General features: G+C 45.1%; 1 protein-coding gene across 2 annotated transcripts in view; it reads right to left on the reverse strand.

The window, feature by feature from the left end:
- The window catches only part of GLI3 (GLI family zinc finger 3), a 282,606-nt gene extending 257,118 nt beyond the window's left edge, over positions 1-25,488 (reverse strand). Inside the window, exons 1-2 of one of the 2 annotated variants that reach the window (XM_086697022.1) lie at positions 24,978-25,488; positions 11,352-11,516 (exon numbers count right to left, since the gene is read on the reverse strand). In XM_086697022.1, coding sequence (XP_086553148.1) covers positions 11,352-11,475 — 124 coding nt within the window. In that variant the 5' untranslated portion in view covers positions 11,476-11,516; positions 24,978-25,488. The remainder of the gene's footprint in view (positions 1-11,351; positions 11,517-24,977) is intronic. The other variant, XM_086697023.1, reaches the window with a different exon arrangement.
- Between the last annotated feature and the right edge of the window lie 878 nt (positions 25,489-26,366).

Raw genomic sequence — 26,366 nt, forward strand, 5'->3', positions numbered from 1 at the left:
ATCACTGCCAATAGAACAAAAATATTCTGTGAAAGGGGAGTCTTTGACATCCCTTAAAGCTTAGTGTTCATAATTGCCTCACCATCTTCTCCCAAGGGCTCATTTGCATGATCTCTTCTCTTTAGACTATAAACACATTTATCAGTCCTACTCAGGGCGGTTCTCAAAATGAAGTTTTCTGTGAAAGGAATTAGCTATAAGCAAGTATGAAGCAATAGTCCTTGACACCCCAGAGCAAACCGTACAAGGTAACAGTAACTGTAATAATATTGTACATTCTCCATTTTCCACTCAACTTTTCTTTCTTGGACTGCAGTGCCTTCCAAAACAGAATTTTTTCCTATGCTTTTGCAATCAGTCCCTACTCTAGGTGGACCTAAGCCAATAGTTACAGTACAACTGAGAGCGCTTCCAGAAAGAGCTCTCTCGCTCTCTCTTGTTGCTTTTTTTTATTTTTAATTATTATTATTATTTTTTTCCACCTTGAATCTTCCCCAGTTGTCCCAGTTTCTCACCTCCTTGGCATGGAACGCATTAATGTTTGTTTCTGACTGGCAAGACAAAAACGTTAACTAGTTCCATAAAAGTAACTAAAAGGACTTTTTAAGTCCTAAAATCTTAAATTTCCAAGGTAATAAGGCATTTAAATATACTTACTGGTGACCTACCTAATACACCATTACCCATATATAATTAAACTGCTTTGGGAACAGTGTAAATAGTTTTACTCCCAAATACTGTCCCAACTTATATGCGGAATTCCAAAATATGTATCCCAAGTTATATAAGGAATTCTACATCTTTGCGGTACACTTAAAGGGGAAGGCTGCTTATAAAATGTAGCCATGGTGCCAATAAACTTAAAAATAGATCCAGAAGAAAAATCCACCGTTTTCTCTGTCATTCGTTTTTGTAATTTTGCAGATCAGGAGCTGGCTGCCCTAATGGTAGACGCTAACGAATTTGCAATGATAAGGAAATATAAGGAATTATAAGGCAGAATTCCCCAGAACTTCTGTTCCTAATCAATCACCAGAGATCAGTGACATCATTAGAGCCTTTGATCACGGCTCCTCTTTCAAGCTCAGATGGGACTGGATTGATCCTCGCTGGCACCGAGGAAGGAGAAACACCTAGGAATACAGTTCACCGTGAAACATGAGCAGACATCAGCATCTCTTCCCCTCCTTGGGGAGGAACAGAGAGCACATTCCAGGGCAGCCCGACACCAAACAATAGAGCCACCTCGTTAAATCCAAACCTAATTCCCATCTTACTAGGATTCCCAAAGCGCTTTAAGAGCGGAACAGACAATAAGCGACTTTTCTTTCAGTTTGGTCTTCCTTATCCACTGTATGTACCCAGGACAAGCCCCAAATCCCTTCACCATGGGGAGGGAAGAGGTTCTGTGGATTTTGTTTCTCTCATTCTGCCCATTCCTAAGCGCTTAATTCAGAACTTCCCTCCCCCCCGCCCGCCCCTCCCCTCCACCGACTTCTGAATTTCACTTCATCTATCTTTACTAAAAACGCTGGCTAACTCCTCATTGGCCAAAAGGAAGGTCCTGGAATACCACGTTGGCCTCGATAATTTCAAAATTACTTGGACTGCAATCACTCAGAATGTCCTGATCTGAAATGGTCCCTTTGGGAATGAAAGTTTTAAGTGACCTTTACTACTTTAGCTCCCTTGTTTGTTTTCCACACACACCCCCCCCACTTCTTATTTGTAATATGAATCTAATTGAGCTTCGTGAACATGGTGGAACGTAGTTTATTATCTCCCTCATCAGTTGATCAATGATTTCATTAATAAGACAGATAACAAAACTGTCATATCATCGACACTGTTATGAAAGATGATCCTGGCTTCCCGCTCCATTTTCCAAGGTCCGGGGTTCTCTGTGGCAGCTCTGAGTCCATTCAATATTTTCCACAGACAGAGAAAAGTGAAAATCCATTTTGAAACCAATTTCAATTAGGATCCAGAAGCTGTTATCACAGGTGTCCCGGAATGGGCCTGTGAGTGGAAATGTCGCCTATCCATTCTGAAATGAAACCTTATCAGGGGCTACAAAGATGGCTGGGGACAGCCTATCTGTAAATTACTTTCCGTCCTGTGTTAACTCAACCTTAGTCCTGTCATATGGAATTCTTTCCATCCACTGGTAATAATCTAATGACTAACTAGACACAGCGCCCAAACGGCTTGCAGCCGGACAGGGCTGTCCCCTTAAACTGGGGTGCAAACGTGAACACACTTGGGCGGCAGGCAAGCCGAGGGTCGGGCATGCTTGAAATGATAGAACTAAAAGTTTATTATGGGAAATAAAAGAAGCCCGTCTCCACCCACTGCATTCCTGGTGATTTTTCAATTGCAAACTTCATTAATGCAGCACCCAAGTCGCGAGGCTTTTCTCTCACATCTTCCAGGCTCCTTTTAGCAAATTATCCCATGACGGCGGATTTATTCAGTCAAAGACCTCGGACTTTGAGAGGCAACAAAAGAATCAAGAGACTTTCTGGTCCACCTGCCTGGCGAATGATGAGCCAGGGAAAAGTCTCCCCCAGAGAAACCAATCAAACCATTGTGTGGCACAGCCAGACCTTTTCAACTGTCAAGCCAGAGAGCAGGGGGAAAGATGAAAGGGACACGGGATGAAGCTACCATTTACGGAACCATGTGGGAATGGTCTCCTAAGATTTAATAATTGGGATGGAACTCAACTTTCTACAACCAAAAGGGAAAAAGAGAGAGAGTGAGAGAGAGCCAGCCCGAGAAGAGGAAAGAGTCAAAGAAAGGGGGGGTGGGGGGGAAGAGTGAAAAAGGAAAAAAAAAATAGCAGTCTAAGTCAGAGTGAGGATAACTTTTATATAAAAATTTCCTCTACCCAAGATGAAGTCCCATCTATAAAAGTAGAGGGGAAAGAGAGTGAGGTTACAAAAAAAAAAAAAAAGCAAAAGGAGGAAGAAAGAAAACAGATTGAACAAAGGCTTTGATATTTTTTTTTTCTCTAGGTTGGAGCTACATTAAATGTTGTAACGTTCTCGTGCAATTAATTCATGGAGGCAAAACAGCAGAAAAAGCCCTCATTACTATGAGTGCCTTGTAGTTTTAAATAAAATGACATTTTAAATTGGCCTAAAAGGAAACAATACATTGACTGGACGCTCAAAAAAAAAAAAAAAGAAGAAAAAAGAAAGAAAGAAAGAAAGAAAGAAAGAAAGAAAGAAAAGAAAAGAAAAGAAAAGAAAAGAAAAGAAAAGAAAAGAAAAGAAAAGAAAAGAAAAGAAAAGAAAAGAAAACACAGACTGGCAGAGACACTAGGTCATATACTTCTGGGCAATTTTCAAGAACATTTTACTTCTACTACCAATTCAACATGATGCATTCAAAAAAAAAAAAAAAGGAAAAACGTAACAGTAAGTAATGTTAACAGGGCCTAAAAAAAATCATGGACTTTTAAAAAATACGAAATAAACATAACATCCAGCAGCTACTGCTGCTCTAGAACTTTCTGTTATTACTGTTGACTCTGATGGTATGTATTGCTGAGCCAAGTTTAAAAAAACAAGTGTGTGTCAAAATTTTGGGGGGTGCTGGAACTGTTCTGTGTCTTGATTGTGGTGGTGGTTACGTGACTTTAGAGATCTGTCAACACTCCTAGAACTACACAACTTTTAAAAAAGAGTGAATTATGCGGCACGTAAGTTTTTTAAAATAAACATGAATTGCAGCAGATATATTTGGAAAGATTTCCATGTAAACAAGATAACACGGAGACTTTTGCTTTTACCGTCACCCCGCCTCCTTCTCCGGCTGGGACCCTTGCGGATCCAGCGCTCGGGATGGCAATCCTCTGGCATCGCACCTTGCGAGCTGCCTGGAAGCACCAGCCCTTCACCCACCTGGGCCAAAGAGGTGCGAGGGGGAAGGCCACCAAGCTACCTCCCCATTGGGAGACCGCCCACCCACCAGCGCCATTTTGTTTGGCCCCGAGCTGTTACTGCTGAGGTTACTGTTTCTGATTCTGACCAGTTTCCTTCTGGCAATGTGAAATAACCACATCGCTTGATCACAAGTAATCAAAGCAGCCCAGAAACTTTCCGCCGGCAGAACACATCACGCTGTGGCTTTTCACTCCCAACTTTGGAAAGCTGTGGCAAGATGGGCTTGATACTCACTCCTGATTTATCTGAGGGCCCAACAACTGTCCTTTCCAATAACTATATACGTGAGAAAAAGGAGCCTTGTCCTCAGGGAAGCCCATTGGCACAGGAATTACTGATTTCATCCCATAATCTGAATGAATATTTATGAATGAGAAGTAGACCCTGAAAGCATTTGATTAGTTAAATCCAAACTTGTACCAGTTTCAGGACCAGGGATTCGAGGTAGCTTGCTGATCCCGGCTCCCGTCATCTGCTCACTTGCTGTTAAGCTAGGTCCTGAGGACCACATTTTCAGGGTTTTCTGTAAACCAGTAACCTCTGATTCTCTCAATCAGATTAAAGCTTATCCACCCCTAGAGTATTTCCAAACGATGCTGTGCTGAAAGCGCAAGATGAAATGTGTCCGTGAATGAAATCCTGCCAACTTATACTATTACTAACAATAGCTGACATTTTGGGTACTCACTGTGCCAGCTGCAGAGATGCTAAGTAATTAGCCTAAAATCACACAGCAACAAAGTGGCAGAGCTGGGATTCAAACCTCAGCATTCATACCTGTGCTCCATAGGCACCTTACAGGCCGCTTGAGTACCTGCTGAGGCTCTCAAGCACAAAACACTGAAGCGGGGTGGGGTGTCGGGGTGGGGGGGGGTAAACCAGGTGCCCCTTTCAAAAAGTTTTAACTAAATGGTAACAATTAAGAATTACGGAGGGGGGAGGGGGGAATAAGTGGAGCACAGGATTTTTAGGGCAGGGAAACTATTCTGTATGATATTGTAACGGTGTCTATGCATCATTATACATGTGTCCAAACCCACACAAAGTACGACACAAGGTATGGGCCCTAATGGAAACTACACACTTCAGTTAATAATAGTGTACCAGTATTGGTTCATAGGGGAATCTAGGGAGGAAGGGAGTGTGCAGGAACTCTCTGTACTTTCTGCTCAATTTTGCTATAAATCTAAAACTCCTCTAAAATACAGGCTATTAATGAACGTAACAATAATAAATAAAATACCAAACAATCAAGCATTAGTAGGTAATTCCCCAAAAGGACACAAGACTGCACAGAGAGAAAAGACTGAAGACACAGTCACATCTGAGAAGAACTTACACTCCTTCTGTGGAAGAATAACATGCAAACGAAGGCAAAGAGCCCTTCAATTTACCTAAAATATGGGTTACAGAGCCGACAGTATGGTAGCAGCATGTCAGACTAGAAAGACTGCAGTCAGACTCTGGAAGATACCTAAGTGTCAATCAAAGGATTTTGAACTGTATCCTCTATGTAGCTGGGAATCACTGAAGGTTCTAGAGGAGGGGCGTGGCGTAAGCAGAGCCGTAAAAAGATTAATTTGGCAAGAGCAACTTCCATAAATGACAACAGCAGAGGAAAAAAGGCATGGTGAGTGGATAGAAGGTTGCTTTAACTGTCTAGGCATGAGGTAGTAGGTTTTAAATAGCACAGTGCAGTAGGGTGGCCTGAAGGGACCCAGGAGTGAATAATTACAGAGGAAAATCTACCAGGACTTCAAAACTGGTAGGATGTGGGAAGCATGAGAGACGGAGGGGTCAGAGGTGACGGTGCGGTTTCAAGCCTGGGTGACTGCAGGAAAGATGATACACTTGGCCAAAATAAGAATCAGAGGTTGCCAGGTTCAGGGGCACGAGTTTGGAGCTCAAGAAAGCCCGGGCTCTTATGAGAATCAGATTATCCATCATTAGTCACTTGATTCAAAAAGGTGAAATCTCCTTTTAAGAAACATATAAAATCTAACTCTAATACAACCAAACCACCTCATAAATGAGAAACACTTTACTCCAGAAAAAGAATCAAGAAAAGGGATGCACATATGCTCTTTCTTATTCTAAGCCACATAATGTTAGTTTTCAAGGTTAAAAAAAACAAAACAAAACAAATTTTCTCAAAATTCTCTTCCCTATTTTCTGGCTCCCAGAAGAATGCATTCAGAAGAATGCTACAAAACAAAAACTTTGGTTTCGTTATCCCTCCTTCCTTAAGATAAGCAAACTTGGTTACAGTCAGGATTTGTGAAACATCTTGAACTATTTTTCAGAGTCCAGCAAATTCAAAATTACTTTTACCAAACATTTTTCCCTTAATTTCAAAACCTATGTGTATTCTCAAGAAAACACAATCCCTTTGTTTTGGATTCATAGCATTTACTCATCTACACACTCTGTCCAATAACTACGGCTGACATTTGCTAAGCTCTCACTCCGTTCGGTGCGTATAGAACGGTACAGCATTGCCTCACTTAATCCCCTAAAGATCCTGTGAAGTGGGTCTAATTACTTTCTTGCTAAACAGATGAGGAAACTGAGACTTTGAGGCGTTCATTTGCCCACACCCACACATCTAGTCTAGTCCTGTTGCCAGAATTCAATCCAAGCTTTCACATTCCCAAACTTGTGGGTTCTCCTAACCAACATCCTATAATTTGAAATCCATTATTTCCGACAGCCCTTCCCATCCATCTGTCATGTGCCAGAAAACAAAATGTGGCCAAGGGGGAGGGGGGAAGGGTTGAACATCTAAAGGGGCAAAAAACCTAAAACTCACAACCTGCTGTTTATATAGCACAAACTGCCCGCCATTTCTGAGCAGAATTAAGCACGTCGTCTCTTACCATAAAAAATAGTCAAGGAGACGAGAACTCATGGTAGAGAACAGCCAATGAATTCTAAATTCCCAACGAAACGCTGAGCCAGGAGACCAATTGATATCACGATTAACACTGATAGGTGTTACTGAACAGTTTGAAAGAAAATCCCAAGGCCAGGAAGTGACCAAAGGTTAAAGTAAAAAAAAAAAAAAAAAAAAAAAGTATCTCCTTACATACTTGTAGACCACAACTCTATCCCCTTACAAACCTGGAAGATTTTTTTTTTAAGCTGAGGGGAAACAAGCTCTTCCTTTTGAAAGAAACGAAGAGAACAGGGAACTTCCTCTCCATTGTTAATCTATCAACTTTGGTTTCATATTGCATCACCATTAACATTATAATTTCTGCTTTCTATCACTTTAAGGTATGTTCCCAATAACCATCAGAGTCAATAAAAGATCTCTGAGACCTTGGCCTACAAACGTTCATTATTAGTGCCCTTCTTTTTTTAAAGCAGAGTAGTAGGTTAATAATATCAGATTGCTCCTTTAAAAAAATCATAGGCCAAAAATGACATAAAACATTTCAAAATGAAAAGTCAGTATTGGCAAGTCATGGAAGGAAATGCTTTGGAGTAAGGATAATGTTTAAAACATTGGACTATCTGGATTAAAAAGCATTTACCATTTACAAAACACAACAGGTAGCTTTGAAAGTAATGAATCCCTACCAGCAACAAACAGATTATTAAGGCACTTTGCTTGTGGTGCTAGCATATTAACACACTTGGAGGTTTTTAAGTAAACAGTGGCACCTAATAGCTGAGTGTTCGCTGTGCATGTGAAATATATTAGATGCCAAAAATAGTCCTTAAGTCACAATTGCATGTAACAGAAATGCGGAAAACTAAGTCTTTTCTTCTGTCATTTATGTTTAACGAACAACACCGAAGCTTAAAATCAAACTATGGCACATGAAACACACATTGTGGTGGGTAAGAACACTGAATGCTTTCTGTGTCGATATCGGTTCTTACATGTTACAAAAATCAAATAAGGCCTGTCTTTTTCCCATAGAAGATTCAGAACACAGTTTCTTACTTGTGCCGTTTTAAATTTCAGTGTTAAGAGGCAAATGCCTGTTTAGAAGGTTGTTCATTTTCGAACCCTACATTTTAGCTGTGTGAATGTGTGTGTTTAAACAAAAGTCTGTTTCAATGTTATTCTAGGAGTAGATACTCAGCTGAGGAAACTAAGAAAACAGATCTGTAAGGACATGCAGTGGAATGTGCGTGGTTTGGCTTGGAAGCTCACAATCAGGAACAAATTGTAGCACATAATGGCTGGAAAAGTTAATTAAGTCAACCTAACACAGCACCAGTAACAAAACTTCTTGTTTGCTTGTTTTATTTTTATTTTAACCCTTGAAATTGTGGATGGGAGGAAAAAAAAGGCATGGAATACATGCATTTTGGTTCTTGTTGCTAAACTCACCTTTAACTGCTCATTGACAAATCCCTGAATGTCAGACCTTTGCAAAGAAAGCCCCTCGACACGGTAGCAATCACTACTACCTCGAGGGGATCCAAATGATTTTCATTTTCTTTTTGTGAGATGTTTGTAAAGAGAAAAGAGAAAAAAGGAAACAGAAGAGGCAAAAGGAAAAATGACCATGGCAATGACAGCTACCTGCCAGCACCCCCACACGCTCTACAACCCACACCAAACTCAGACCAAGGCTCCCAGACTAGCTATACGAACACAGCGACGTGCGGAGGAAAAGCATGAGACCAGGTAAGAGTTTGCAGAACAGAGAAGAGGCTGGGTCATTCCAGCCCCTGGCACACGATCCTAGGGCTGTAAAGAGGCTCCAAGCTCGTTAGGTAAAACCTGCAGAGAACTCTGGGGGAAAGATCTTACAATTATTAGCACCGCTTACATAAAGCAATCAGGAAGAAAAAAGTCTGTTCCTGTCTTTAAATCTGTTTGCAGGGTTTCCTGGAATCTTCCAGAATTGCAATCCATGCATAAAAACACCACTTCCATTTTTCTTTTACTTGGTTGGGTCTTTATATTCTCCCAAAATAAAAAGTTAATAAATCCCTTAAAAGAAACAGGAACACTGGAAAAATAGTCAGAGCTCCAGGATTACCAGGACAGCTCTCCTTCAGGCAGGCATGTGCCTTGCAAACCCAACTAATGAGCATTTGCCCCCAACAGGACAGGTTTTACACCCATTTAGGAGGCCATGTGTACTTCAAGGGCACAGGCCGATCAGGGCGGGAAGCCAGGGGATTTGGGCTCAGGATCCGTGATTACTGCAGACGACAGGACCAACTTCGTGAATCCTGACTGCTCCTTCTCTAATGTTCTTGGGTAGCTTCTTGGCTGCCACTTAGCTCTGCTCCCAGTCACCCTAAATGGTTAAATGAGAGGAACTCAGGGTCCGAGTGGCCCAAGACAGACACAGCAGCACCAAAACCCTCCCGAGCATGCGTGGGAGAGGCAAAGGCAGTGGCACCTTTGCAAGGACAGACAGACCACTAGTGGGATCCCCCTGTAATCCACAAATGACAGTGGCTCACAGAGGGTCCACACAGCACAGCTCATCTATCAGTTCACACGTGCTCTCATCCGTTCTCACACACCCACATGCACACTCCTCTACACTCATGCTCACGCACACCCACACGCTTCGACACACCCTCACGCGCACTCACGCACACACAAGCCTAAAGATAACCAAAAAGTGGATGTTTTGTGAACCATAATACCCAGAAAGTGCTTATTCCTACATAATTACCATTCTGTTGAAATTACCAAACCATCTACCCGGCATAGACTAATTCTATTTTTGAAATAATAAACTTGTCTAATTTTTCCGAATTCCAGAAAAAAAAAAGGTGTTTTTTAGGAGAAAGTACGTCTTCTATAACCTCACTGGAAGAATAACACAAATATTCAGCTCAATTAAAATAAGCTCCCCGTCCTGGGGCTCCTGGGTGGCTCAGTCAGTTGAGTGTCAGGCTCTCAATTTCAGCTCAGGTCATGACCTCATGGCTCCTGAGATAGAGCCCTAAGCCAGGCTCCGTGCTGACAGCATGAAGCCTGCTTGGGATTCTCTCCCTCCCTCGCTCTCTGCCTCTCCCCCACTCACGCTCTCTTTCTCAAAATAAATAAATAAACTTTAAAAAATTAAATACCACAAATAAAGGGAGAAATACGGATAAATTTCCACATGTACATAAAGTAAATTCATTATTTTAGACATAAATATATCTCCCTAAGGATCAATTCAAAACTGGACCCATTCGCAGCAGGTTTAGTGCCAGCCCCTCCAGTGGCCCAGACAAGCCAGCAGTGCACACTGGTGACATCCGGGAAGGAGAACGCAGGAGCAGCACGCACTCGCCATGAGCAGGGATGGGCACAGGGACCGGGGACCAGGCTCCTCAGTGTCAGCTCAGGCAGTGCCAGTCAGGAAAGGCAGGTGCAGCTTTGTTTCCTGGATGTCTGCCTTCAGAGTCAAAGGATCTGAGCTGCAAGTTACCTTCCAAAGTAGATTCGGACTCCCCAATTGTATATAAAAAAATTTAAATCAAGCCAGTAAACTCTTTCTCGGAATAAATAAAATAAAAGCCCATTGGGAAGGAGGTAGCACGTTGGCTCACGGAAATCAGTGTGTCCAGATTTGCAGTGCCCAAAAAACCGGGAGAAAAGTCTGGCTCATTCTTCCTAAGAGCACATGGAAAAGTGGAGAACAATGAGAGAGGGGGACCAGGGAGGCTATGAAATCTGCAAAAAGCAAAGGTACCAACTGGCCTACGAGAGTAGAAAAGAGAGGCAAAGGAAGCGGTCACCATGAACCTGTTCAGCCTGCTTTTTTCCAGAGGGGGCTCTAGAATTTGTTTGCAATGCTCCATGCTTGAACTGAAATGCCTCTCAACACTGCTTAAAATATTAAAAAATACAACATACGGGAACAACAGCTATGTGTTATCTGCGAACACAATTAAGTCCATTTTTATAAGCAAAACCTGCATCTCAGATAGCAGTGTTACCTCGAGGTCCAACCATTAACAGCTTTTAAAATTCTTTCGAATGAACTCCAGAGTGGGGGGGGGGGGGGCGCGGGAGGTGCAGATCCCTAAATCTTGACAAAGCAACTTTTGAGTCTTTTGTAATAACTAATAACTAATTATTCCGACTAGTGGAGACTTTTCCGTGTGAAATGCAAAGTATTTTGAACTCCTGCCAGGCTAATCAAGATGATTTCCAAAATGCCACAACAGGAACTTCCTATAATAAATAACCTATCACATTTACATCTCAAATTAGAAAATTTGGAAGAAAACATGTAGCTGCGGTGCCAAAATAGAGACTGCTAAAGCCTGCCCGTCCCACGCCCCCCAGCCTCCACCCCCATTTGCTTTCTTTAGCCTCTCAAGGAATAGACCCCGGTCCAGGTGCAAATGCTCAATGCACCAGGAATGCAGAGAACACAAAAATGACTGTAGGCTTGGCTGCCGGTGATCCCCGTGGCCGCTCACCATTGGAAGTGGTGCTGGAGGCCACGGCTTTCTCGCTGACATCTGTTCGCGTGGAGCATTTCACTATGGAATTCTCCACTTTCTTCTTCTCAGGGGTGGTGGAACTGCGGGACTGGGCCTCCATGATGCTTTCTCATTACTTCAGCTCTCTGCTACCAGGAACGCCTAAAACGAAACAGTGCCATCAGCTTCCAGGAAGAGTGGGGGGAGGGGGGCAGGAAAAAAAATCTCACTGAGAAGCCCGCTTCACCTGCCGAGCTTTAGCAGGGTCCAAAATCTGGAAGACCCTGGCCCACAAGTTTTCTTGCAAAAATACCTCCAAGTCGGAATAACGAGCCAGTCAAATTCTGTCTACACACGCCAAAGGAGATGGCAGGGGAAATACCCACAATGTGAGACTTTCCCCAAATTCCTACAGGGGCATCTGTTATCAAGTGATGTCAAGATACCGATTTTCAACTGTGTTTAGAGTGTGAAACCCAAGGGTAAGCCACATCTACAAATGCCACTTCGTGTGGTCAGATTTGTAGGCAGGGGCACTGTGACAGCCTTCCAAAAAAGGGGAAGGTTTGTAAGTATCAGTTAGATGTTTTAAAGAGCATGACCATTTCTCAAAATCCAAGCCCTACTCAGAGTTTGGAAGCAGAGGGTAATCTGAGCCAGGAAGCCAGTGATGTTTGCTCCCCTCTCTAAGATGATCTGAATTGCAATACGCCCTTGGATTGAATTAATCCTAATTCAATCAGGTAAACCAGACTCTTTAAGCTTTCTTAAAACATGAGAACGTTTCAATCCATTTGTGCTACATTTTTAAAACCAACAAAGGCGTCAGAACATGCTCTGGATCCCACAGGAAAAGTCAAAAGATTGCGGACAGCAAAGCCTGGGACTGCTTAAGAAATACTGAAACCCCCGCTAAAGGCAAGCACAGTGGGTCCTCTTTCACTGGCTTCATTCGTGTGGTAATTGTCCTAACTCATCATTCATCAATTTTCACTCTCTTAGGTTATTGTTCTTGTTTTGTTTTCTTTTTGTTTTTTGTTTTGTTTTGTTTTGTTTTTTTGCAGTCGTGAGCTGCACCTACAAAGAAGACACGAGAAAATGAAAGGTACCCTCTCCCACATGTTTTCTTCAAGCCATCTAGATTGCGAACACTCATGGTGTCCCCTTCTTCAGGCAAGTCTGCTGATTTTCCACATTCAGCTGACATCACCGTGTTCCATCAAAACAACGATCAGCAAAATAAAATAAGCAATTGCTTAGCCCACTGAAAGAGTTAAAATACCAGATGAAATCTTTTTAGTCATCCTCGACTCTGATTTGCGAGGGAAATGTAAATTCTTTCTTTATTGTACCAGAGAGTCCCCTAGATCTGGAATTCAAGTAACTAGAAAAGCTTCTGATCCCGAGGCTGCCTCCCACTGGAGCACCAGCTCTTCTGCTAACTTCTACTGTCATTCACTGCAAAACACACAAGTTTTTTAAGAACAGCTGTTCTAGAATAAGAAAGAAAAAAGGCAGCCTGGAGTTAAATTTACATATCAACTGTGAGATCCCCTGCAAATTCGGTAACATGCCTCAAAGAGCACTCGGTAGCAAAGTACAACAGTAAAGGAGCCTCCGGACTGCCCTGCTGCTGGGCAACACACACCCTCAGGAGCAGCTATCTGAATGGTGCCCCCTGGAGTTTTCTAGTGGTTGGGTTTTCTCATCTGTCACATGACACAATCACACCTTGGGACCTGGGGCTTAACCTTGGGGGAAGGTGGGTATAGTCCTCTTTAAGAGTATGTGAAAGGTTATGGATCTTCAGCCCAGAAGAATACTCTGAAACACACACCAAAAAGGGTACGTTTGATTTCCAAGGGATCACAGGCCCTCCAAGCTCTCCCATGAATCCAGATAGAGAACCCTTGGAGAAGAGACTCTCAACAGTCTCTTTTTGCTCTAACGATCTCAGAAGCCATTCTAATGTTTTGGACTGCTCCCCCTAGATTGATTTAAATATTATCTTTAAAATATGCCATGAGAACACTTCATCCAAGCCCGAGTGCTGATTCCCAGGGTAGTAAAAGAGCCACCTGGACCAGCCTTGCTACAGGGCTTGCAAAACATTTGGATTCCCAGGTCCAGTCCCTGAGGGCTCTAGCAGGTGGCACCTGGAATCTTTATTCTAGCCAGGACTGGTGATCATCAGGCTCACTGAAGCTTGCAGATAACCATTCCACACCTTTGTGTTCACTGTATGGACCCCGTGCAACAGGTACCCATTTTAGTTTTTGCTGATTCGATGACATAAGGAGTGAATGGCACCCCAGAGTACTGAATGTCAACAGCCCGCCATCAATAATGAACTCATCTTCCAGAATCTTTTGCAGAACGACCTCATGGCCGTCTTCTCCTCTAGATCCTAACTAAGCTCTATGAAGACAAGCACCACGGTCATCTTCCTCGTACCTCCATACCCATAAGAATGTTTACGGAGTAAATAAGTGATCCAGAGATGACCCAGTGGCCTGGAGAATTCTGCAATGTCTTGACTCTTAATCACCACTGATTTCGCTACATATGTTGTCTTTTATACCCAGTGTTTCAATTATATAAAAACTAAAAACTTTAACAGGAATATTTAATTAATCAAAACAGTCCGTTTGCAACCATTTTGGGATGAACAGGCATTTACTATAATTGTTTCCCTCAAAACCCACATACGGTTTTATTGGTTGCATTTGGATGGGGTTTGCTAAGTTAAAAATGCACATGGAAACAAGCCAATGGAAGAAGAAAGAGAGAGAGAGAGAGAGAGAGAGAGAGAGAGAGAGAGAGAGAGAGAAAGAAAGAAAGAAAGAAAGAAAGAAAGAAAGAAAGAAAGAAAGAAAGAAAGAAAGAAAGAAAGAAAGAAAGGAGGAAACACATGAAGAGATGGGATTCCTTCCTGGCTAAGAAGGAAGTCTCTCCCTAAGTAGAGGGAGCTAATTAACATTGGTGAGGTGACAAGTCGCCAAAGTTCCTTGACAAACTTGGGTTTTGTGGAGTTGTTGGTTTTTCCCCCAAGCAAAGGACTTCGTTTTAACAAAGCAATAAACCCTCCAAATACTCATCACCAGAGAGAGAGGCTCACGTGAGAAGAGGTAAAGCCCCAGGCACTGACGGAAAATGCACTAATTAATGGTCTTAGAGAATACTAATTCCTATCCCCTCCCCCTGTTCGAAATGGATTTCTAAAAAATGGGCCTTTGGTCACTCAAGAATCTACCCCTTTCTTCTATTTTGACAACTTATTTTTGGATCTCATTAGTTAGTAACTAATTATTTAAAAGTGTGGTTTATGCTTGGAACAGGACTATAAAAATGGCAACTTGCCAAGGCAGACATCTGCTTCCTGTATATCCCTATAAATTATATCAGCTTATTTTACTGATAAAAACACAACTTTGTCCCTGTCAGTTGCAAAGGAGAAAGTTTTAACATTCTAGGCTCTCACACCTCATAGCAGAGAAGGGTCTGCTTCTGGCTGTGGTGGCAATTTTTTCAGAGACACGTTAAGCCGTTTGGAACTCAGTCCTGATTTGATGTACAAAAGCCCGAGGTACAGAAGTGACTCGTATAAGCCAATCAATCAATCAATCAGTCAATCCTGGTGGAATCTTAAAAGTCACGAAACTGAAGCAGTGGCCCCATGGTACTATTTTTACAACCTGGAATTTCTGAGATGATAAAGTGTAAGTTATTTAAAACATAAGTTGCGAGGAACACTTTTCGGTTCAGCCTCACTTCGAAGATTCTTCTCTGAGGAAAACATGCCACTGGTTTTTAGATGTGAATGAAAGGTGACTCTTCCCCACCCTGACAGTGTTCCCTCCTTGCCACACTCCACCCTGTTGTTCAGGCCCTTTCCACCACTGCAGCACTGCATGCAAGATTTGCTGGCATGCCCCTTGACTGTTTAGGCTTATGGGAAAAAAAAAATCTATTTGTAACTGATGTTGGAGCAGTTTGAGTGGGGGGGGGGGGAGGTGGGAATGCAACCCAGGAAAACTCTTGATAGTGTGGACCTGCTCAAGCTTGAGGCTGCATAGGTGAATGGAGGGATAAAAATTCCTTCCTGAGAGCAAACAGTCCTGGCTTTTCCCATTCAACTGTCCTTGAACCTTTTGTCATTTTCCCGGAGGCCTAAACCCAGGGCACTATTAATTCCAGAACCCTATTCTCAACCTAATCCGTTGCCTACTAGAAACCTGGCTGCAGGTGGGTCTTTCCTCTCTGAATTTTAAGTCCGAACTTGTATCAACCGCCTCCAGAAGCAAGCATCCAAAGCTTGCTGGAGCCACTGACCAGCTGTCGGTGGAGTTAGCGCATGGCTCCCGGCCAAAGTTGGCTAGACTGCAACGGACCAAATTCTGACCATTCTTGTGGGGACCTACGTTTGAAACTGCACTTTCACACAGATGGCCTCGAGTGGCCCGCTCTTTAGAGCTGCAATGGAAAACCACCACCACGACCACCACCCAGGAACTTTCATCACTGCAAAGAGGAGTCCCCACCATTCAGTATTATAACAACCATCCAGGCCGTGGGCCCTGGTGATTTCGGGAGAGCTCCCGCGCTCGGCCTGCGCTTCCTCGCCGGCCTCCCTTCGTGCAGTCCCGCCGATGGTGGCGGGCTCCCCCGCCCGTCCCGCTCCCCCGCGCCCCTCCCCGGGCGGTCCTCGCGCCCGTCCCGCTCCCCCGCGCCCCTCCCCGGGCGGGCCTGCAGCTCTCGGCGGGCGCGCGGTGCTCCGGGCCCGGGTCGGTCCGGCGGAGGGCTCGGCGCCGCGCCCGCCCTCCTTGCCCCCGGCGGCCGGCAGGCCCCGCCCGCGGCCCCGCAGCCCCCCGCGCCCCCGTCCGGGTCTGGCTCCCAGCAGCCGCCGGGGTGGCGGGGGCGCAGGCAGCCCCCGCTCCGAGTCGCATTCCTGAGGCGGGCTTCCTGCAAGTCGCAAGCGGCGGGGCCCAACGCCCCAGATCACTTCCATCGCGCCGGCCACCCCGCTCCCCGGGAATCTTGCCGGGCATTGGAGCACTCTGCAGCTGGCCGGGCAACCCTTCCCGCGGACCGTCGTCCGCGGTGGCCCTGCTTTCGTTCACACGGCTGTTTCACCAGCTGAAACCAGAGAGGTGCAACTTTGCAGGTACTGTCTGCAGTGCAACACCCTACATGTCTCGCCGTGATAAAACATCGGGGAAACTCTTGGGGTCTTCAGGAAACCAGGGGCTGTGAGCTTCACTCCCCAAACTTCTAACTCGCCGTCCATCAACCTGGCCCCCAAATGAGGTTTCTGCACCAGCTGTCCTAAGTAGATTCAGATGTTGTGAATGGTGAAGGCACAGACACATCTTGTCTCTCAGGGAGGGAGGCCCTCAGTGGAGTTCCAAAGTTCAACCTCAACCATGAGGCTTTACGTAGTAAATAGAGAGGATGAAAAATCACAATTCTGGCAACGTGCAGAAATCAGCCTTTCCCCTTGCACATCTCTGCAGTGAAACCTGGGATCCACATGCAAGCAGGCTTTCTTCATAACTTCAACAGTTAAAATTTCTTAAAGCACCAGTGCTAAAACCAACATTTAAAATGATGTTTGAACTGTATACAAGGACTTTCTAATCTAAGGTGAAATGAAACAGTAGTTATAAACTGATAATGCATCCTTTGTGAACAGCAGACTACTTAATTTATTTCCCTAATCCAGTTGGTTTATTTTTAAGTTGCCTGAACTTGGGCAATAATTCTCTTTCATTTTTTTTTTTCCTTAATGCATTCAAAGATGTAAAAAAACTAAGTTAAAAGCTTGCTGTGGTAACCTGATGCGTTTCTGATAGGTTGAAACAGCTCCTGCCAATGAGGGATCAGAGAGAAGGCATTCCAGTAGACAGCAGCGCTTTTAACAGCACCATGATTAGGCCTGAAGTGAGAAATTATTCTGTGCAGCCTAGGGAACTATTGCTCACGTGGAATAAGGCTTTCCTCCAGAGAAATTACATTTACTTACACCTGCCTGTATATTTATAAGCTGAATGATCTCCTTAATGTGCTCATGTTTTAAAAAGCCAGGAGGAACCAGCCTGAGTAAAGATATCTGAGGGGTCCCCCCTGCATCACTGAGGAGTGACATTTCTCTCACACTTCACTAACTAGCACATTGACTCCTACTCCAAGATGCTACTCCTGAAGCATCTTTTAAGGAAATTTTCCTATTAAATAGTTTAAGGAAAATTTTCTATTAAATAATTATACCTTCCTACAGCATTAAAACTCAGTTTCTAATGAAAATGAATCCTTCAGGAAGAGGGGGAAAAAAATCAACAAGCACAAACTAATGCTGATTTTAACTTTAGATCGATTCTGGAAGTAAAAACTGGGTCTGAGTTTCAAGGAGCAACATTTAGGAAATGTAAAAGGTTTCAGTGGATTTCGTATAACCATGCATTAAGAAAACCTCTCCCAGGTTTGTAATATGGGTGATGTTTCCTTGCGCTCCAACTGTCTTCCTGAATTTAAAATCAATTTCATATGCAGAACCTGTGACCCGCCAACCGTTCCCAAGATCTCAGGCTTTCTCTCCTCACCCTTCCCTGCCTGCACTGCTTTCCTTTTCTGCAAGAAAAGAAGCTCTACTTCCTAAGTTCTTAATGAAATCTTCATGAATGGTTAACTACAGCATTTTTAAATGTACAATTATTTTTACCTTTACGTACGATTTTACTTTTCCTTAATTAGAAAAACCTAAAGGGTTGGTTGCAACTAAGAAAGCCACGATGTGTTCCAAGTTGCCTCAAGTGGCCTCTGGTAGCCTAGAGGGTTCCCCAAATCTGCTGCCTATTGTTTTCGATCTTTACTACATTTGAGGATCCTGATCTCAACTAAGCAGCATTCATGACAGACATCCCAAAATGGAATTACTCTAAAAGGAATGGAATTACTCGAAGGGGAAATGACTGCCTGGCTATGGATTAAGTGAATTTGGCTTTAGTCAATTAATGACATCTAAACTTTGAAGAAATCCACATACTTAACTTCAACCATTGAAAAGCTTTTTTGACATGAAGTAATCACTGCTATTACGGTTAAAATCGCAAATGACAGTTTGTGCACCGGCCTGCCATCTGTATTTAAGACAAAAGATCAGCAGCTACTCTTTCTCTGCTGCCAGTAGCACTTTATGAGAAACATTTGAGGGGAGTATAAGGTCATTATTTAATACTTGTTACCATTTCGGAGTTTTGCAAAATGGTAAAGCATCATCCAGTTTACTCCGGTTAGGCTTTGCAACTCCGCTTAGGCTTTGCAGGAAGCGCCCTGCATCAGCAGGTGCCACTCACAAATGAGTAATAATGTGGAGTAAGCCAGCACCCCCACTTTTCTGTGGGTTTGCCGAAGACAGTCCTCAGACAGAAAGTGAGATCTAGAAGTCAGTTGTCAGTCTACGGATCAGCTGAGCTCATGAAAACTGTATTTCCCTTAAACCCACATATTATCACAAAAACATCCTGTCTGATCAAAGGTGTTCCTTGTCTCCGTCGCTGAGGTCTACAGGAATTACAAGTTTTCACACATTTTCATAAGGAAAAAAAAAAAAAACAAAAAAACCCTGAATTTAAAAATTCTTCTTATAGAACTTACATAACTTTCGGTTCCTAAAATCATGTGTGTCTTTACATTCAAGCTTAAGGGGAGAGAATGAATGTCCTATAAATAGTAATTTACTTTTCAACCATCACAAATACTAGACCAAGAATACCTGCTGGGTGTAAAAATCAGCTGGGGATATCCCAAAGGTACTTACTGTATTTTCTATGATGTGTTGTTCATCATACTTTATCCTCACAATTTTTTAACTTGTGACTCTGGAATCTTAATTGTGATTTAAAAAGCAAATTTTCAATAATGTAAGGATTTTTAATAAGTCTTAGTAAAAACTGGCCCCTGCTCCACTCAGCCTGTAAACTTGGCTTGTTCACATTCAGAATTCTTCAGCTTATCGTTCACACCCGCCCCCCACACCCCCAGTCATGTACAAAACTGCCAATTCAAACTATACCAAACTGCACACCCTCCCGGTGAAATGCTTGGGTATGGGATTTCATTTGAACACCCACAGTCCACACCGCAGGTGCTTTTCTGAAGAGCCATGACCTGGTCCACACTGCTGGCCACTCTATTCAGCTTTCCATTCATATGAGTTCATTAAGGCTTCATTCTTGGGAGACTGGCTGAGGTTTCTCTACACACAGGTAACTCTCTTGAGACTGAACTCTTCTTTTTAAAAATATCACAAAATGAAAACAATAATACAGTGTCACTGCCTCATGCCTTCATTACAGCAACTTGTGAGTTATCTTTCATCCAAATTGTGAGTTTTCGGTTCCTTGTTATAAAAAAACGATACTTTATGGTGTAAAGCACCCTGGAATATTGTTAGGTATTTTATGCAATTTTCAAAAAAAGTCAGGGTGGCTAAAGCTAAAAACGTGCAAATGAAAATAAGCACATAAGATACCACACTGCTTCCTGAGGTACTCCAACAGGCAGAGATTTCAAAAAAATTACATTTGTCTCCCATTACTTAATTTTGTGGCATAAAAATTATTCAAATATACAATCAAATGCTTATGTTTCAAACATACTCTTTTCTCTTTCACGCGCGCACGCGCGCACACACACACACACACACACACACACACACACACACACACTGTTGCCCCCCTCCCGTCAAAAAAAAAAAAAAAAGTAAAGAAAAGCCCCAAAGCTGTTTCAGGCCAGCAATCAATCCAATTTACTGCAGGTACAATTTCTATGTACGGTGCATGCCACAACAAAACCACAGTATGATGCCAACAGGGCCCTTAAGAAAGTTCTCCCCTAAATCTCTGGAAAGGAGCTTTAAAAGAAAGCAAGGATTACAGTCAGCTAGAAGGTAGGGAGGGGACTTACCTCAAACCCAGCCAAGCGGAAATCAGAGCAGTAATTCTACAAGTCGACAGAGTACACTTTCAAAGCTATAATGGTGTGAAGAAGTGCCGGGCAGCATGGCCTGAAGGCAGCACTAATACACTGATGACTAATGGCTGGGCCAGGGCGGACAATGAATTTGGGGCTTGAAAACTAACAGAAACCATGCAGTACTTTGACAAATGGGCTTTCACAATTTCATTCATTGAATAACCTTTAAGCACAAAATTGGCCGAGTTCTCTTGGGAATTATATGACATGTTGTTGGACGATGATGTAAGTATTTTCTTTTCTAATTATGACTCTTCTGCAAAATGCAAAAGCACCATATATGAGGACACGAGTGCAGATACTACAGATGCAGATGTGGAGCTCAACACAATATTGCCTTTCAGGAGGGGGCTGGAATGTTCCAATGCCACCTTATTAACTATGTAATGGCTTGTTCATTCAGTCTCTTTAGAGAGCCATAGATTTTTCTGGGACATTCTGTCGGGTTGAAATATACACACACAGAACAAAAAACACTTTCACATTTAAAAAAAAAAAACCTACAAGTGGCCATGAGTAGCTAAGAAGTGTGGTGCTAAAATATAGTACATTTCGACTTACACATGGAAAAAAGTCTAATTTTAAGGGGCCGGGCAAAGGCAGGGTGCCTTAAAACAATTGAGACACCACGTGAAGTTTGCACTTAGGAATGCATTTAACATCCCAGGCCTTTCAGAGGGCTCCCTTCCCTCATCCCTGCCTCACTGGTCCTTCGATTTACAAATCCTAATTTTGGCAATTTTTAGAGAGAGAATGAAATATCTAAAGTGTCTCTAAATTAACAACACCACTTACTCCAGACAGCATTGCCTTTAGCAGCTCCTAAAAACTTAAGAAAAGGATCTTGAAACAGGAAGCTTAGTGAGCTCATAAAACTGTTGTTGGAGCCAGGAACACATAGCATATTTAATCTGCAAACTGTGGGAGTCTACAGTGATTTCAGCAAGATCTGAGGCATGCCCTCAAGGTTTGCTGGGATCTGGGATTAGGGGGTTGATAAGAACCTCTACTGCCCATGGACATGTTTTTCTTCTGCAGTTAAACACAAATGCATAGAGACGTCTGACTGCTGCTTGGCGTTACTGCTCAAGTTATATAAAAGCTTTGCAGCTCCTTTTGCTGTCAATATATCAAAGTTTAAAAAAAAATCATCAAAGTGTGAAATTTCATTTAAAGTCTTCGCCAGTCTACAGCTCTATTTCACAGGCCCATCACATAAAAGTAAAGATGAAAAATACACTGAAAGTACTCGGAAAAGTTTGCAGCGGTACCCCTGCCCTGCTGTTGTTTATTCTGTCTCCCTTTATTTGCTTTGAAACTCGAACAAATCAATTTTCATCTAGAAAAAAAATGACATGAAGTCAAGGGCAGCATCTTCTACCAGCCTTTAATGAAAGAACAACCTGAAGTCATTATTAGAGTTGGGATATTTTGCTAAACAAATTAAATTTATACACGCGTGCGCACGCGCACACACACACACACACACACACACACACACACACACACACAGAGGCACATTCCCTCTATAGTGACTTCAACGTTTTAATTGCTTCTCATGATATAAGTTGGCAGAAAATTTTTTGAATCTTCCAAAACAAGTCAGACCGACTATGGAATATGAATGCCAGCAAAACTAAAACCTCCTTCAAAGAACTCTTTAGCTGGGGATTTACAACAATTGCATAGAGAAGAAAAGTCTGACTTTTAAGATAATCTACTATAGTCTAAAAGCATTAACATTCCATTGCTAAGGTTTTCTTGAGGATTTCATGACTCAGTGATTCACTTTTCCTCCAAGACTGGTTTTCCTTAGTACATTACTGCCTCCATATAAGTAAGTGCATGGAACAATGATCATTAAATCGTTTCCTTTCATACACTCCCAAACCCAAGCCTCCAAAAAGGGGGGGAGGGGAGAATCTCAGTAAGGCAGGATACCTTCCACACAGAGAAGGACCTGGGAGAGGCTAAGCACAGGGTTAGTCTGAAACCCTTGCAGCGTGCAGGTAATTAAGAAAACTGGCCAAGAAACAAAGGAAGGTCCAACTTTTAGGCTTGGGCATCAAGTTGATAAATTAATGACTCTTTCATTAAATAAGTAATGAAAGAACTCAACAGAGCCATTTTTCATCAGTACTGAATTTTCTCATTTCTGTCTGTAGTCCTTTGCAAATTAGGCATACAATAAAAGTGTGTTTAGATCAGGGCTCGAGGAAGGAATACACACACGTCAAAGGTACTGGGAATTAGTTGGTCTCAGAGTTGGACCTACTTTTAGCCTATGAATAATAACACAATCTATACCTTGTGAAGTGCTTCTGCATGTGTGAAATTTCACTAGACACCTCTCACATTGGACTCATTCAGGCATCTTAAACCAAAGCTTCCCGAAGGCTGACTTTAAGAATTATATACCCTGAAAGGATCTCCCCTTAGGCAGGGAGTTTCTAATTAAATAGCTTTTAGTATAAAATAAACTCTCTTCTGTCTGTAAGTATGCTATTACAACTAATTTAAATGTTATTTCATGTTTGTTTTAGGTCAGACTATAGTCTAACTGGCCCAAGTGTTTGTGTATCACGTTATTAAGACCCAATATTTCCTAACATAAACAAATTCTTTAGATACTTCACACAGTTTACATTGTTAAGACCAATCGCCACGGTCTGCATCAAGCCCCTCAACTGAAATGCTGTTCTGCTTTAGAGAAATGAAGAGATTTTGAGGTGATTTCCCTACTTTAAAACACAGCATTTTCTTCCTTGAAAATAATCTTGACACATGTAATTAAGAAACTGTCAGACTATTATTAATTTTTAATTTAAAACCTAAATGAAATAATTACAGAAATCAATCAATAAGGCACCTATTCAAATTACAGAACAATTACATAAATACTCAAAATTAATACTTTAGGCCAATTCTTGAAGATCTCAGTCTGTAATATGCTAAGACATCAAACAAGGTAAAAAAAGTGTAACGTGGAAACGATGAATAGTTCCTGCCTGAAACAGACTGAAATGAGGTCATTTCAGTTGGCCATGGCAGAGGCCCCCCACCAGCCATGCCCAACACACTCAAGCTGGAACTCTCTTTAAAAGTTCATTTATTTCCACCAGACACACATTTCAGGGATCTAAAGCATGGCCTCATCCAAATTTTGTACAAAATCACATTTGGAGGGAAATGTCTCGTTCTTGGGAATTTCCAGCAAAGTGCTCTGGAAAGACTAATCGCGGAGGAGAAGGGGGAGAAAACAAGGCGAGCAGAAGGTGTTTTTTAGAGCTAATAATACCAGTCCACCTAATGGCACTGCCCGGGTCTTTGCACAGCGGCCGGCCCTCCATACCTCTGACTAAAGGGCTCTTTTACTTGGAGACGCGGACAGTCCATCATTTCAAACTGAAATGGCAGCTGGAAAATGTGGAACAGCTGGCAAAGAGCTGGGAGAAAATGTTTTACATAAATATATGTACATATAAACTGGCAGAGGGCCACGAGCACTGTACCCACGGCCAGAATCTATTCGGCACTGCACACCAGGGAGATGAGAAGTTGGAGGCAGCAGGAGTCGCGAGGAAGATGCCTCCTTAATCCTCCTTCTGCGCGGGGTCAGCCAGGGAAGCCTGGGTCCAGCCCCTCTAGGGACCGCATCTCCTGAAGGAGGTGCAATCAAGGACAGGAACACAAAGTTCAGGGAAGGATAAAAGGCCGGGGTGTGCAGTGGAGCTTTGGCATCTGGCAATCTGCTTAAAAAGTCGCTTCACAGACTCTCCAAGTTTGGGGTAAATATTTACTCCCTCTCCACTTCCTCCCGCCCATTTTCCCTCTGCAACTCAAGAAAGTAACTGTCCCCTGCAGAGCGATTCATACCCAACTCCGCTCTGCGAAAACGCGGCCTCTTAAAAGATCACTGCACGGGCCACGATTGCCCGTACCCCCGCACTCACTCCCTGCAGCTTCTAGCGCTTTTATTTCTTTTGTTTTCTTTCTTTTCTGGCTTTTTTATTTTTTATTTTTTTGCGCTGTCCCTGGAAAGGAAAAGAAATAAAAGAATCCCAAATCATACACAGATGGTACAACTTTCACTTTTCCTCTCCGACGACCGCGGCGCGCGCCTCCGCATCCACACACACCGCACCCCCCCCCCCCCGCCCTCCCGGGGGCGGCGCGGGCTGCGGACGGCCCCCGCAGCGGCGCTCCCCCGACGGACCCACCTCGCCGCCCGCGCCCGCCGCCCCAGGGGGACGCCGTGGGGCGGGGAGAGGCTCCGGGAGGGGAGCGGGGACGCGGGCGCCACCAACTTCGTCCCCCTCCGGGATGGGGAAACTCTCCGGTCCGTCTCCGGCTGGCCGCGGGCTGAGACACTTGGCAAAGGAGCTCCGGGAAGGAGGGAGCGAACGAAAGCCTCGCTCCGACGCCGCACGGGTCGCTCTCCAAATCTGGGCGCCTTTTGACAGCCATTTTCATTTCCTCCCGCTCCCCCCGTCGGGGACCCCCTCTCGAACCGGAGGCGCGGGCGCGGCCGCAGGAGCCGGCTGCCGGGTGCCCCGGCCCGCGAAACAAAGAACTTCGGGCGGGACGTACCTGCGGCGGCGGCGGCTGTCAAGTCCCCGAACTTCCCATAGACCCGCGTCCGGGGCGCGGGCGGGCGGCTCCGGGCTCCGCGCGGCCGCGGGCGGCGCGGGCTACGGCGAGCGGCCGGGCCGGGCGCGGGGTGCGCCCGCCGCGGGCATGGTGCGGCGCGGGCGGCCGCGGGGCGCGCGGGGAGGGCTGGCGAGCGGCGAGGGCGAGTCGGGGCGGCGAGTGTGCGCGAGGGCGAGTGTGCGAGCGCGCCGGTGCCGGTGGCGCTGCCCCTGCCCGCTCCCTCCCGCTCGTGCAGCTCCGGCATCGGTTTCAGGGATCGTGTAATCCGATCCCTTCTGACTCACAGGCCCTGAGTGACAGTTCTGATTTGGTTCACCCGCGGGAGGGAGGGGAAAGGGAAAGAAAGCAAGCCCCCGCCGCAGTCCCCTCCTGGCATCCAATCGACTTTCTGGAAGAAGGTCCCATCCCGGCCGGGCCGCCCGCGGGGTGGAGGAGCCCCCCAACCCCGACCCCCGCGCCGCGGGCGCTACTCACGGGGTGGAAAAGTTGTCCCTCCGCTCTCTCTTCCCTCCCTCGCGCTCCCTCCTTCCCTCCTCTCTTCGGCTTCCTCCTCCTCCTCCTCCCCGCGCTCCTCCTCCCCCAAGTTTTAACAGAAGTTGCCGGACTCTCCCCTCTCCCCCGCGCTCCCTCTTCCTCCGCCCCCGCCCCCGCCCCGTCCCTTTTCTTTCGGCCACTCGCCGGCGCAGTGGGGACGCGCCGAGCAGCGGGACGCCGGCCGCCGCAGGGGGCGAAGTTGGGAAAACTTGGAGTGCAGCTCGCCTTACTTTTGCTTTCTCGCTCCTTCCAGGCCGCGCCGGGGCCCGTGCTTCCCCGCCCGCCGGGTCCCCGCGCCGGGAGCGGGTCCCAGCTGCGACGCGGGCGGCGGCGGCGAGGAGGCGGCGCGCCGCGGGCCGGGGTCGGGGGCTGGGGGGGAGCCCGGGCGCCCCGAGCCACGCGCGCGCCTCTCCCCGCCCTCCTCCTCCTCCGCCTCCTCCGCCCCTCCCGGGTCCTCACTCAGACAGATTCTAGCCTGCTCCTCCTCTTCCCCCTCCTTGACCCCGCGCCCGCTCGGCGCGCCGAGGCCCCACCCACCGGGCGAGGGGAAGGGGGCCCGGGCGTGATGTCACGGCCGCCCTCCCCGCCTGCGCCCGCGGCCCCGCCCGGACGCCCCCGCCGCCCCCACCCCAGCGCCCGGCGCACGGGGCTGCGTCCTGCCCGCTCCCGTCGCCTCCCACCCCGCGTCGGCTCTCCTTTCTCTCGCTCCCAGTTTGGGCTCCCCTTTCTTCTTTTAAGGCCTCTCTGATCACACCCCGCCTTACCCCCCCCCCCTTTTACATTTCCCCAAGCCAA

This window comes from Puma concolor, chromosome A2 (assembly GCF_028749965.1).
Source record: "Puma concolor isolate L17-30 chromosome A2, mPumCon1.1.hap2, whole genome shotgun sequence".
Classification (NCBI taxonomy): Eukaryota; Metazoa; Chordata; class Mammalia; order Carnivora; family Felidae; genus Puma; species Puma concolor.